We start from the raw sequence: 15,143 nt of genomic DNA, 5'->3' as shown, positions 1-15,143 counted from the left end.
GTGTCCCAACATATGTGGTAGCCTTTGGCATATGAATTGTCTGATTCATACATTCCGGTGTCGCAACGCACCAACAGTGAAAGTTTACCCGAAAAAATATTTAATTGAACTGATTGTATATCATTCATCGAAACAAATTTTATATAATGCATGGCTAAAATGCCATTGAAAATATGGAAGCATAAGAATAAGAATTTGAGTAATCTAACATTAGATAAATCAGTAGGCGGTTATAATATAGTTGACATTTCGTGAGATAAAGCAATAAAGAAATATATCGCCCACGCAATATTTTTACTCCAGTAGAAATACAAAAGATGGTTCCGATAAGCAACAATGATCAATCTATATTGGTCTCGCTACTCTCATAATTTCCAATAGATCGAGTCGTCGCATCTGATTAATACCGTGTTTTATGTTTAAATTCTAGACAAAATCGATCATGTGAAGTATACACTAAGGCTATTTCTGGAACAGATAATAATTGAATTTATTACTTCTATACTTTACGTTCAAAATGGCTACTAATTCAAGACAAATTTAGAAACAGTGTTCTTTATCACATTGTTTAAATAATTTCCTTTGCCCGACAGAGAATATTTTCCTATCTTTCATCTTTTATTATTTCAGTAATATGGTATTGGCTCTATCGAAATGGATAGCAAGATCATCGTGCTCTCTATACTCTCGCAAATAGACCTGAATCACTTGATATGATATGTGTGGGTGTGTAAATCTGTGTACTGAAAGGTAGATGTAATTGTTAATTATTGGGTCTACAACAATGGCTTTGGGTTGCCATGTATCTAACATTAGACAATATACATATAATTTAATTATTGGAATTTTAGCCCATTTCCGGTTGTATTTCAAGGTAATGAACACAGGGCAATCTGTATTGGAAAGACAACTGAGCTAGTATATCCATTCTTTATATACACGTAGTTATTTAGATTTGCTTAAGTAAAAGGTGATGAAAGATCAATAATGTCAAAGAACTTGGAATTTTTTGGATTTATTACAACACAACCATGGCTTGACAAAACGATAACATTGTGTATATATAATATGGTCGTTACAGAGGTGTACGTTTTCATAAATCAATGCCAGATCCAAGTCAATGATTTAACGGAAACAACTGTGTTATTTTGTTAAATAAAATTTATTTGAATACTGTACACTGTACAGTGAATTGTTAACAATAATTGTTTTAACAGTTATAAATAAATATCTCAATATGTCAAAATATATACATAATATCAGCAACGATACCAAGCAGAACTACTCTTCTTTTAGAGAGTTTAAAAACCATAAGCAGATTTAGTAAAGGACTATACCTTTTAAAAAAGTATAAATAGTACAGAATTGTTATATGTTATATGTACAGTTAATAGAGTACAATAAAAGTCGTATTAAGGATAGCCAAATTTAAAATCGTTAAAAAGTATTAGACGTTTCATGCGTAGGTATTCAGACGTGATAGGCCCAATTAACCTTGAGTGTTTAAAGCTAATGGAACCCGAAACGATATTGAGATAGTATTATGGAAAGTAAATGAAGCTGCATATCTCATTATCTCTGTTTAAGCTTTAAATGGAGATCTAGTTCTGTTTATTTAAAAGAAAACGCACATATCTGCATCAGCACCGACAATAGGAATCATAAAAGGAATAAATATTTACAAAGTTTACAAAAATGCAAACAATAACAATATAAGGGATAATATCGATATATAATATTCAAGTAATGTCACTGGGTTTCCATTATAACTAAGTTATGATCAAGTCTGATAAACTTTGGTTAATTTGTTGTGACAAGAACAACATCCCAAATTGCTGAGGCGCTTGTCCTGGAACATTTAGCTTCAGGTAATCAAGCAACCAGATGACTAACATATTTGTTATTCTTCACGAAAATCTGGATATTATTTTGTTACATTTTCGAGAACAATGAAGCAATAAAAGTCACAGTGGACAATTTCGAGATCAAGGTAAAGCTTATTTCAGCCCTTTGTTTCAAAGAAAGGGTTAAAAATGAGAAAACAGTTTATCTTAGAAGTTATTTTGGAGTGTGTTTTGACACAGTGGTCTTTGATAGGATTAATAAAAGTGTTTGATTTGGACACTACACTTAAACACAACCTTGATTAACAATTATTCATTATCATCAACACCATCTAGACATTCATTTCTGAAATTGTTCAATATTCCGTCATCTGCGAAAGTACTCACACGATATGTTCCAGCATATTATTTCATGTCCATTGGTTGCTTGAACCCAGATGATCAAGCTCTAGGGCCAAGTAGATAAGTGTGAGGTTGACATCTCCGGAACTATAACAGCATCATATAACATGCCAATAATATACACAAAACAAAACAATAACAAGTGACAATTATATTTTAAGGCATGTTGTCCACCATGGTGAAAGAGGTTCATGTTCGAGAATCAAAGTCTCGGTCTGAATACAGGAAAGATCTGGAATGTTTTGGATCATATATCGGAATGTTCAATGGATCAATTGACAGAAAAGCATTTGGATTTACGAACAGATGGTAAAAACAGAAAAATTCTCGAACATGAACTCTTCTTTAATATTGTACAGTCAAATATAACTAGAAGTTGTGGAATACCATTATAAAATCGTTTAAGTTTAAAAAAATAATTGAAGACGTCTGATTATATCATGGGATTTCAGAAAGTTCAAATTAACATGGTCTTAAAATTCTTTCTTCAGCGTAATCAGGTAATTGGCATTTTAATTCAAAATTGTCCAAAATCAATTAAATTTCAGCAGATATGGCTTCTTTGAATAATCATTAAAAAATATCATCTTTCATATAATTCTTCTGCAAAATATAATCTCTTCACCATCAATATACAACCCAACTCATAGTTTACATCTTCGCCGATTTATCTTCTGTTTGTGCTGATGCTGCTAATAAAAAAAAAGACATTAGTGATGACGTTTTGCGAAAACAGTTTTTTTTATGTAATTAAATAATTCTTAAGAAACCTGGCTAAAACTCAAACTTTCCAGAGTGGTCAACTTCTTAATGCTTCCGTTAACATGGTTTTAAAATATGTTTAAGTATTACATCGGTTTCTGTGCTATTAAGGATAAGTGTTCTAATTAAATGCTTACCGGGTGGTACAACCTCTTCTGAAGAAACTTCCTCATTTGACTCTTCTTGTGACTCTGACTCTTCTGTTTTATCATCTGATTCATCCCCTTCCTCGGAATCTTCTTCGCTGCTTGATTGTTGAGGTGCTTCTTCTTCAGCAGATTCATCGCTTTCTTCTGATTCTTGTGAACTTTCAGAGCCGACAACGTTTTCTAATAATTCTGGTTGGCTTTCAACAGATAAATCTTCCATCACAGCTCTAGCTAACATTTTAGCTGTAATACACATTAATCAAACCAATATATTTTCAATGCAATCTAAATTTGTATTGTCGTAAAAAATCTAGGCAGTTAAAATTTGGCAGTTAAAGGAAAGTGTTTGATCTCTTTCGAATTTAAAATATTGTTATTTTGCCATGTAGTGTATATTTCAAAACAAGGGCTGTTTGTCCACTAGCCTTTCTTTTAGGTATATCCAATTGACAATGGTTTGTATGGTATGAATTTATGAACTTACCAACAATTTCTTTGATTTGTCCCATATCATCTAAATCATCATCTTTTGATACAATGTTATATAAATATTCTACTAGAGCTTGGGCACGAGAGTCACCTGTAATTAACATACCGTTTATTGTAAAGTTTATGTAATGAGTAAATAATGAAGTGATGGGAATGCAGATCGACAGTTAAACTCAAGTCTGATCTACATTAACATACCGGATAGAAATATAATTTCTTATGCTTTACAGTAAACCCTTGAAAGACATTCATCGGTACTAACCTGCTTCGAAAGCCTGATTCCACCAAGCTTCTAATAATGAATCAATAGCTTCGTTCAAAGATTTCTCGTTATTTAATAAAGCCTCTTGAATGGCTTGTTGATTTTGAGGAGATAAATCTTCTGGGAGGAAACCACCTTGGTATGCATATAAATCTGATTTCTTTTGTGGTACTTGACCGGGGAATGGTGGTGGATAGTAGACGGGTAAAGCTTCTTCCTGTTGCTGATTATGAAAAACAATATTGAATACAGCAAAATCACATTGCATATTTAATATACACATGACTACATACTAGTTTTCGCCATAACATAAATTAGCATGATTGCCAACGAGTCTACATCCATAAGCTCTGATGATTCGAAATAGACATGATCTTTATAGAGTAATAGCTATAGTCGCTAATCAGTTTTTAATTTGAAGATATTATAGGGCGAGATAAAATCATCCATTAAACATGAATTAATCTCAAATTAGAATTTCATATTTCTCACTAATTATCTTTATTGTATGTTGTTAAAAACACATTTAATAGCGAAACTAATCTGGATTGTGATGGAATGAACCCCAATCTTAACTGTATCAATTAAATTAACTACATTTTTTCTATGCCAGATAAATCTACGGGCTTTTAATTTTCATTGGTTTAGGATGGATGAAATATGAAAATCAACTTACAGCTAATTCGGCTTGGTAAGCATCGATTTCAGCTAATAGTCTTTGGTATTCGTTCATAACTTCTTGTTGATAAGCTTCGGCTTCTTCTTGTGTCATCTGTAATTATTGATAATGATTTAATTAAACCAATAATTAAGTCCTAGCCACTTATCCGACTAGCAAACTCTGGTCCGCAGACTAGAACGAAATAAGTGATTTATGATGCTATTTGGGTAAACGCTGTTACCTGCCACGCCCACTTATTGCTTGAAATCAACAACGCAATTGGAAACATGGTGCACATTGTTTAGATATCATTTTTTTCTTCGCCAAATGGTCATGATTGAAAGGCAACTATCGTGTCAAATTAATGGATCTTGTCTGCAATCTATATCGTCATATATAGTATCCGATAGTCTTATCAGCATGAATGAATATTATTTAGCACTCAGACAGTTTCTGATCGAAGAACACCCTCACTAATGGAAGAAGACTTATAAAGTATACATTGTTAGTGTTAAAGGCATACAGAAAATAGAGCTTGACACTGTCTGAAAGCAGAGATTGTGTTAACATTTTATCCATAATGAACTAAATGTATCACTCTGACATTTTTTTTCTAGACTGATTACGCAAGAATATAGTGTTCCTTAGAGGCCGGTATAAACATATACATAAATCATCAATCCAATCCATTATACTCCACGTGTTTGTAAAGATGTTGAACGTGTTACCTATCCCATACTAAACTTCATATTTATCATTATCATTGATAGTTAAAAACTTAAACAAAAGTAGGCTACTTTTTATATGTTCTCTGAATTTCTGTTGAAGTTGATCAGATGTATTTAAAGAAAAGCTTCTGCACCACAAAGTGTAGGTCACTTTTATGAAATTAGGGGGTGGTGATAAAAGGCTAAGAAGAAAAACACTTACAACATTGGAATTAATGAGATCTTGGATGGCTGAATAAAAATTCTGGAATTCACCAGTCTCAAGAAGATATTGAGCCACGTCAGTAGGCGTTAAAGCCAGACTTTCATCAACTTCACTCTGAAATAGGAAATTACAACAAATATTAGAAGAGTCATTTTAGTACGATCAATGTTAACTCTACAGTCACGTCATGTAGCGCGTGTTATTGTTGATACATTATTATTCTCAACAGATCTCTTTCCCATATTGATCTGACGGATTTGAGTGGGAGGAAATATACGTGACGTCAACATAAATCATGACGTCAATCTGTGTAAATTGAGATATTTTAAACCTAAAGAAACGACACAAATATCTTTCAATTTGAATCTGGTATTGATTGGTATTTCATTATCCATTTAACGCGTGTCAAAAACAGAATGTTTCGTGTCCAAATATAGCCACATCTATTGACCGATTCCTTTATACATTGATTAATTTTCATTAAAGCTACAGAGATTATCTCATGGCAAGGTAACAAAAGCAAGATTACTATCATTCAGTCGATGTCTCTTCAAGATTCTCTTTTATTTATAATGCCTCCACAAAATGAGTTTGGAAATTACTAGCAAGGGTAATGAGAAGCTTTTCCTCTAGCGTGTGGAATAGAGGTTCTAAAATTGAATTTATGCAAGCCTTGTGAGATGAATACGATTTAATGTTACCATATAAATGCATTTAGGAGAACGCTAAAGGGTTTTTGTTTCTGTTATAAGAATACTTCTGAAGATTCAAAACCTCTATTTAATATCATAAAGACATCGTAAATAGGTTTAATAGAAAGAATAAACAGAAATAGATCTATTCTGAAAAGATGAAATGTGGCATTCAAATGAAGGAAATTTGTCTGAAAAAGGAACAAATTCGAATTCGATCAACATTGCGTGATAAATAACCCATTATTAAAACTTAATAGGGCAAACATCATGAAATCTTATTATTTAATTTTGGTCGTGCTTGCGTGTTATATGTCTTGGAAGGTGTTTATCGATAATACAAGAAAAAGGTTTGTGCTTGGGAGTTTATCCAATCGTACCACAAGATTCTTTGTTGGATTAACCACTCCTTACTTGTCCACATCGAGTTCTTCGAATATCGTATATATTTAATGCGTATATGTATCGGGGATACTGATAGCATCAATTTGTTCATTTCAAATTTTCTGTTTTGATGACGTCATTAATCGGGAACAGCGAATGTAATAGTGCATATTTATTTTGCGATTAGTGACGTCATCAAACACTTAGTTTTTGGGGAATTGCACGCAACACAGACGACCGACTTAAAATTGGAATGGTACAAATAGATATCCCTTATACAACAGCATAACACATCACGGAACTTTCATTATGATTTAATCGTGTGTAATCACAATAATCTGTATTTACAATAAAATGACGAACCTAGCGACAGTCATTAAGACGAGCTTTCATTAGTTTTAATAATAGTAACTGATGACGTCGTTCTTCATATATTGATAATCTAAGATGACAGTTATTGATACTAGTTCTGTGTATTAATCTTATATTAACTATTATATTACAGTAATAAAGGTTCAAGTGTTCACAATGGATGATAAACGTCAGCTCAAATGGTATTATGACAGTGTTGAGCTTTAAAACTTTCCAAAGCTGCTCTAATAGTACAATGAAATATTATGACTCTGAGGTGGATTATGTTGGATTATAACATCACGAACGATCGGTATATTGATTTCCAGGGTCACACCGCCTAGCACTAAATATTGTCACGTAGAGCAGATATTAAGAATATCTGTTGCTGTTTACAAAATATTACAAAAACAATCAAATTCACACAACAATAAAACACCTATTAGTACAGAACCCAGAAATATCTGGATAAAGTAGTTTATAACTGTAAAGGTTGCTGTATAAGCAAGTGCTGTTGTTACTATATTCTGAAGAAGATTATCCAGATATCACGTTGTTCATTAAACATAGGATATTTGACGTTCCTTACCTTTTGTGCATTTTGGACGATAGTTTTATGAATGCCTTCAGCTGGGATGTCAACCTTTGTCTTTACTACCTTCTGTGGTTCTGCGCCGCCTGTAGCATCATTCTCTGTAACATCTTGTTTGATATCCGAGACTACAGCACCAGTCTGGGTGTCGGTAACTATAATATAATTATAAGGTTTAAAAACTATGATATATATTGGAACAAAAGAATAAATAGAATATAATTAACGAATCTGTAGAACCCGGAACGATATTGTTTTCCTCATCATTCAAGAAAAATTCTAACCAAGTTCATATATATGTAGAATTAACTACAGAATATAAATTCCTACCTTTTTCTTCTATTGCTTCATGCTTTACTTCTTGTCCATTTACTGTTTCCACATGGGCTACATGACTTTTCTGAACAGCAACATTCGGCATGGGGATATTGTTACCTAAAATATTCATTAACAACAAACTACAATGTCGTTAAGTCTTAAAAGAAATGCTAATGGGACGTTAGAAGAAATAATTAATTGAGACCGTCACGATATCCAACTATCTTCGTTATATAGATCTCCACTAGTAATATTCAACTCTTTTAGAAAATAGTAAAATTGTCATCTTATAAGATTGTTCAAACCACAAGGGTGCACTATTTTTAGGCTCTAGAAGGTAGAGGTAAATAATAATCAATACTTTCAAAAAGAATTTCAAAAGTATCTATCTACTTTTTTTATTAACACTTAAGATGTATTTTCCCGGGTGACAATACACAATTCATTAAATAAATTCAGTGTAAAACAATATCACTGAAAAAGGGAAAGTGGAAAGCTGTAAGATATCAGTTGCCACAATAACTTATGCTTTATTCTAGATCAATTACGTATTTTTAAGAAAAAGGAGAGAAAAATCTACGGAAGATTGGATTAAACTTCTAATATTGATGGATGAGTTGTATTCCGTGTTAAAATTTAATCAGCTTCATTGTTAGTGTAGATATGCGTCAGGTCCGAAGTTTAAAGCTGTGAACATTCTAAAACTACTGATCCTGGATGATTATTTGTTAAAAGAATATGACCTATCTACCTGCTAAGGACAACAGACTTTTAAGTTGCTTTTCTTGATCTAAAATGTCACTGGAACTTCTTTTTTTCATTGCTGTAAATAGAAAACAACAATGTAAGAAATGGTTGTCCAGGTTGGCGAGAACAAAATATAATGATCTATAATAAAATCAAATCATGAAGAAATAATTAAAAATTATATTGCTCTTGAAGGAAAAAAATTCCCGACTTTATCATGTTGATTGTTTTTTTGTTGGTTGTGTGAAAGAGCATCTGTGAAGAGGTAGATAGTGTGATTATAGAACGATTTCATAAACAGAAGTTTATTACAGAAAATACTAAAGCTCGAACAGAAAGTATGATTTCTGCAACAGTGAATATGACAACGTGATCATGTCTACCAAGTCCTCGATTAAAGAATTAGGGCCCTTGATAATTGAAACGAAGACTCGGATTACTGGAATAGAGTCTTAAAAGCATAAGATTTCTGATAATGGAAATATGAATAGGGTCCACTTTACTAGAACAGACAGATGCATTAATGGTACAAAATGCCAGCTTAAAAATAATAGAGTGTTATTGTAGGAATAAGCTCTGAGGATACTTTCGCTTATTTAAACAAAATACAAGATAACTTGAATAAACAATTTGATTATAATAATGGAAATTATTATTTCTGGAACAAAACCATTGAAAGAGACGGTATAATTTTTTGATAGATTATAGATGTGGAACCAAATACCAGAATAGGCAGATAATTATTAGAAGAGAAGTTATTTTTGCATAATCAAAGAGTATGATTATTATGATAGAAAATGTAATTGTAAAATGTAATTCCTTAAGTTTATTGTAACTTTGATTTCCATAAGCAAAATGTTTGTCCTACATCATGTTTGCATAAACAAATGTTTGTCTAAAATCATTTTTGAATAACAACATGTTTGTCTCACATCCTGTTTCCATTACAACATGCTTGTCTAACATCATATTTGCATAACAACATTCATTTTCATTCTATCGTGGATTAATCTGACGAACTGGAAAGAGAGCGTTTAGTTTTATCACGGATACCTATATAATTCTAAATCTTCGTTTCGGGATACCTTCTTTCTGACTGCGATTTTGTAAAACAGTATTATATCATTATGATTACTGGTAAAAAAAAGTTCTAGAACGAACCAAAGATAATAAATTACGTAATTTGGAAAACATCACCACCATAAAAAGGTCAATCAATAAATGAATTCTATATTGAGTAAAACTTAAATGGTACCTATTCAAAATAATAGGCGATACTGGAGAAAATAAAGATATAGATGCAGAAACTTGAAATATGCCTCAAAGATAAGGTGGAGATAATACAGGTATAGCGATATCAGTATTTAATATATTATGAAGCTCTGATACAGGAACAACAGGAATAAGATGAAGTGATAGAGAAACAAGCGAACCTTTTAATGATGAACTAAAATCAACTTTTACATATATATATGGTAAGAAAAGGGTAACAACTAAAAAAGATTCGAGGGACATCAGTAAAAACTTTAAAGAATATTATTTCTATTAGTACATCTTTGCTAAAAGACCACCATTAGCAGCAGCATCCGTTTGTTCATACCATTCCTATTGACAGCATGATTATTATTAGAGGAACGGTAACAGGGGAGCATTAAGTGATAATTAATGCTTTTTGTTGTCATAGAAACTATGATATGTCAGGGAACAGGTGTGAATTGAATAATATTCCCATAATTAGCATTTATCAAGATAACAACAGTCTGCTTAATGCCATAGTTCAATGAACAATAACAGAAATAGAACAATACTATAGTTAGTTATTTCAATGCCGCCATGTACGTATTTTCAACAACTATGCTACTAGTAGTTGTGTGATGAGGCGATGTTTATGTGATTTGGGCTGACGCATTGTTTTTAGTTGACTTTATATTTAAATGAAGGTGTGTCAGACGTATGCTCTGGCGAGTACACCTTTAGCATCCTGTTCAATAGACAGTTGGAAATGTGTGACGGTAAGACTAACGCCAAAAAACCTTCTCTTGTTTGGTTGAATTTGTACACATTGTTGCCAATTAGAAGAGGCACGTTGACATACCGTAAAGCAATAACTGAATTTTAAGAATCAATATCGAAGGAAAAAGGACACTTCTAAATTTATCATTTTCTGATCTAAAATTGTGAACCTAGAGGCCTTTTTATCGATTCGTTGTCATATCCAATTACCTTGTCTTTTTCTTATAAATTAGGATCAATCGACCTACTTTTTTTCTCAGGAAATCGTGAAAACTATGTCGTAAAGCATTCCTTCATTAAAAGATGATTGGGAAATAATGCGTTGTAAACTTGGTATATATCTTTGTATAATATTCTCTGAACACACTGTCAAAACAATCTGCTGTAAAGCCTTGGGCAGATTAAATTCAAGTGTATGTCGATAGAATGTGACCGCTATAATATGAATCAGATCTTTTTTCGATTCAGATCGACTCAAGATTTATTAAATGTAAAAGTTGTACACTGATTATTTTATGAAAGCGGTTATTTTTGTTAAAGGAAGACGATCAAGAACTGGCATAACACATTTTATTCTGTTGAAAATGTATCCTGAAGAAATCCTACAGCGAAAATGTGTGAAATTTGTCTTAGTCACTGAAAGAGACACTTTCCATTTACCTTTTTCAGTATAAACATGTATATATTTCTTACGATCATGGTGACAATACAGCCAATTATGTTCTGAATGTTTCGTTATGCCCTGGACCTTGATTGTAGGTTTGATCGACTACTTGAAGAGCATGGACCACATGCTATTTCTTCTTAAAGCATCCATATGAAATGCTATAGGAACAGATAATGAACATCTGTTTTCATCTTAATGAGATAATGTACATGATACAATATAATCAGAAAAACTGCAACATTGGAATCAATAATTTATATAAGGCACTTAAAGTCGACATCAACTAAAATGACATTGGCGAACTGTTGATGAGTTACATCCTACGTCCTGCTCTTAATTCTATAATATCAACCTACACATCCTACTAGTCTCCTCGTTACTGCATAAAAATTCAATTAAGCTTTGTAATCATTTTCATACATCTCTTGTACAAAATTTAAACAGGAAATTATTTTCTGAAGTATAGGACTGAAGAAGTACTACTTACAGATGACTTGAAGAAGTACTACTTACAGATGACTTGAAGAAGTACTACTTACAGATGACTTGAAGAAGTACTACTTACAGATGACTTGAAGAAGTACTACTGAGAGATGATTTGATAATATACTACTTACAGATGACTTGAAGAAGTACTACTGAGAGATGATTTGATAATATACTACTTACAGATGACTTGAAGAAGTACTACTTAGAGATGACTTGAAGAAGTACTATACTGAGAGATGATTTGATAATATACTACTGAGAGATAATTTGAGGCGGTCTAATGAGAGATGATTTACTTAGATGGAATACTGAAATATTACTGAGAGATAAGAATTGAAGATTAACAACTATCAGATAAAAGTTGAAGTCCGAGTAATACGAGATGTTTTGAAGAAGAGTGAAAAAGATTTACCACAGGAGAATTCGCGACGATATAGTATAATTATAAAACTGAAAACAGACTAATTAGCCTAAGGGGAAAACACTATATTCAAACAATGTACAGATGTTGCCATAATAGTGAAACAGACTACTTTTGGGGCTAAACTGAGAAAACAGATTGCAAAAAGAAGAATTGAAAACTTCTGAATGCAAGTTTACGACAGAATGTTTGAACAAATTCTAAAGACAGATTGCTGAAAGAAAAGATGAAGACGGACTGCTGAAAGAAAAGGTGAATACAGACTGCTGAAAGAAAAGATGAAGGCAGACTGCTGAAAGAAAAGATGTAGGCAGACTGCTGAAGGAAAAGATGTAAGCAGACTGCTGAAAGAAAAGATGCAGACGGACTGCTGAAAAAAAAAAGACGGACTGCTGAAAGAAAAGATGAAGACGGACTGCTGAAAATGAAGACGGACTGCTGAAAGGAAAGATGAAGGCAGACTGCTGAAAGAAAAGATGAAGGCAGACTGCTGAAAGGAAAGATGAAGGCAGACTGCTGAAAGGAAAGATGAAGGCAGACTGCTGAAAGGAAAGATGAAGGCAGACTGCTGAAAGAAAAGATGAAGGCAGACTGCCGAAAATGAAGACGGACTGCTGAAAGTAAAGATGGAGACAGATTGCTGAAAGAAAAGATGGAGACAGATTGCTGAAAGAAAAGATGGAGACAGATTGCTGAAAGAAAAAATGAAAACGGACTGCTGAAAGAAAAGATGGAGACAGATTGCTGAAAGAAAAGATGGAGACAGATTGCTGAAAGAAAAGATGGAGACAGATTGCTGAAAGAAAAGATGGAGACAGATTGCTGAAAGAAAAGATGGAGACAGATTGCTGAAAGAAAAGATGGAGACAGACTGCTGAAAGAAAAGATGAAGAAGGACTGCTGAAAGAAAAGAAGAAGACAGACTGCTGAAAGAAAAGATGAAGACGGAATGCTGAAAGAAAAACTTCTAGGTTGAAGGCGGACAACTGAAAGAAAGTCGAACATATGGTTCGAGATGACGGAGATTAAGAATAACACCCCGGGTCGGATAGAGAATGTTAACCATATGGTTAACGTTTTTCTCTAACCCGCAATAGCGACTAAGGTATTTAGATAGTTAAATGGAGAAAAAAGAATCTCGCTGAAAAATGTATCCTTGATGAAAATATAATGAGAGATACAAAATGTTAATACCATTTTCTTTGCACAAGCATTTGCCTTTAAAAGCATTTACTTATCTTCGAATATTTAATGTTCTACAGAAGAATTGGTGGAATGATAGGTGAAGCATGACAAACAAAATATCTTGAGTAAAGAACGAAAATATTCTCACAGAAGTAACAATGCCGGAGATTTTCTCACAGAAACAAATTTAATAAAGTTAAATAATGTCTAACGACTGCCTTCACTGTCGCACTATTATAAACTATTATCAATAATGTCTAACTTCTAATAACTTTTAATGCGCTCTTTTGAAACTTTAGAATTTTTTGTCTAGAATTAGATAACTACTCTTGGTTTTTATTGTATAAAGCGTTTCAACAATTTACACAGTCATCAACAGGTGAAATGATGATGTCAATGTAAATTGTTGAAACGTTTTGACAGCGTTGTTTACATAAAACCCAGAAGTAGTATACCATAAGATTTTGATCCATTTTTTAAATATGGTTTCTATTCTATGGGTCTTTTAATTAACATGAAGTAGCCAAATTAGATTTTTAAGAACCTAAAGACTAATAATAACCTTTTTTTCAACTTACTTCAGGTAAAGGGTTTATAACTCACCTGGATTTATCTTTTCAGCAACTGGGGCTGCCCATACACACTCCAAAACCAGAATGGAGAAAACACATCCATAAATTTGCGTAAAATGCATTTTGACAATAAAAAGTTGTTTGTAATAACTTGCTGAAAATTGGAAACAGAGAATCCGTAAAGTTTGGTCTTAACGCTTTAGAAATGTTGTAACAGAAGAAGCGCAACTTGTCTTTAACGTAGTTTCATTCACTATGATCGGAGACCAGTCTTTAACATAGAATACAGACAAGATTCCATTAAAAATTCATGACGTCAGTCACCGATTCCATGACAACGATATGTCATTGGTTTAAGTATCAACCAATCAATATACTGCTCTTCAAGCTGGTAACAGTGATTCAAACTTAATCATCTTCGATAGACTTCTTCAAGATATTCTCAATGGTTGACTAGGTCCATTCACAATGTGCCAAATCAATTAGAACATCGATCCTGCAAGAGGTAAAAGTACCTCTACAGAATACTAAAATAGCTGTCATTGTTTTCCCGAAACTCTTTAAATTGACATTGATGTAACACCAAGATCTCGGTGAAATATTACTTCCAGTTTACTTCACTGAGTTTCCTTATAAACTCAGTAATTCTTATTTCACGTGTCAGGGAAATTGTAATGAATTGGAAGAACTTGATCTATTAAAAGATATAAAAATTGAAGTACTTAATATGATTTAGGTTGAAAGTTGTGATGGTTTGGAACGTTGACAGATAAGTGTTGAAATCTGGTAGCAAAAATAAAAAAGCCAATTCATAACTTATATAAGTTCTCAGATTCAGCGCCATAGACATAACTTGTATAATAATAATATTCACTGTTGTTATTTAGTCTGCGTGAATTAACTGGTCTGAGGACCCCAAAGAATTACATATAAACCCTGATTGTAACGTATAAGAGTGCTATAAATATCATATGGAATTCAGTTCGAAAGGCCTACTGTTTTCATCTTTGTTCTTATTTTAGGATGGATACGAATATTATCAAGCATAAAGCATGGATAAGCTTTCGAAATCAACCACTTTTAGACATTGGTGTCAAGTAGATTAATTTGTCACGATAAGTCGAATATAATAGTGCCAAAAACAATTCGTATCATGAGGGGTGTGATAAACGATTGTTTACCTACTTTGGGTGTCACAGTGAGAGACATA

General features: G+C 32.7%; 1 protein-coding gene across 1 annotated transcript; it reads right to left on the bottom strand.

Annotated features, from left to right (window-relative positions):
• Positions 1-400: 400 nt before the first annotated feature.
• LOTGIDRAFT_235960 (hypothetical protein) lies at positions 401-14,055 on the bottom strand (the record flags this gene model as incomplete). Its single annotated transcript, XM_009066000.1, has 10 exons — positions 401-468; positions 3,146-3,400; positions 3,642-3,737; positions 3,909-4,131; positions 4,585-4,680; positions 5,500-5,616; positions 7,519-7,676; positions 7,852-7,956; positions 8,591-8,662; positions 13,965-14,055. The coding sequence occupies 10 exons, from the start codon at positions 14,053-14,055 to the stop codon at positions 401-403; spliced, it is 1,281 nt and encodes a 426-aa protein (XP_009064248.1).
• Positions 14,056-15,143: the final 1,088 nt, after the last annotated feature.

Source organism: Lottia gigantea, assembly GCF_000327385.1.
Source record: "Lottia gigantea unplaced genomic scaffold LOTGIsca_72, whole genome shotgun sequence".
In the NCBI taxonomy this organism is placed as follows: domain Eukaryota; kingdom Metazoa; phylum Mollusca; class Gastropoda; family Lottiidae; genus Lottia; species Lottia gigantea.
Note: the sequence above shows the minus strand (reverse complement) of the source record. Positions and strands in the feature narration are given on the sequence as shown.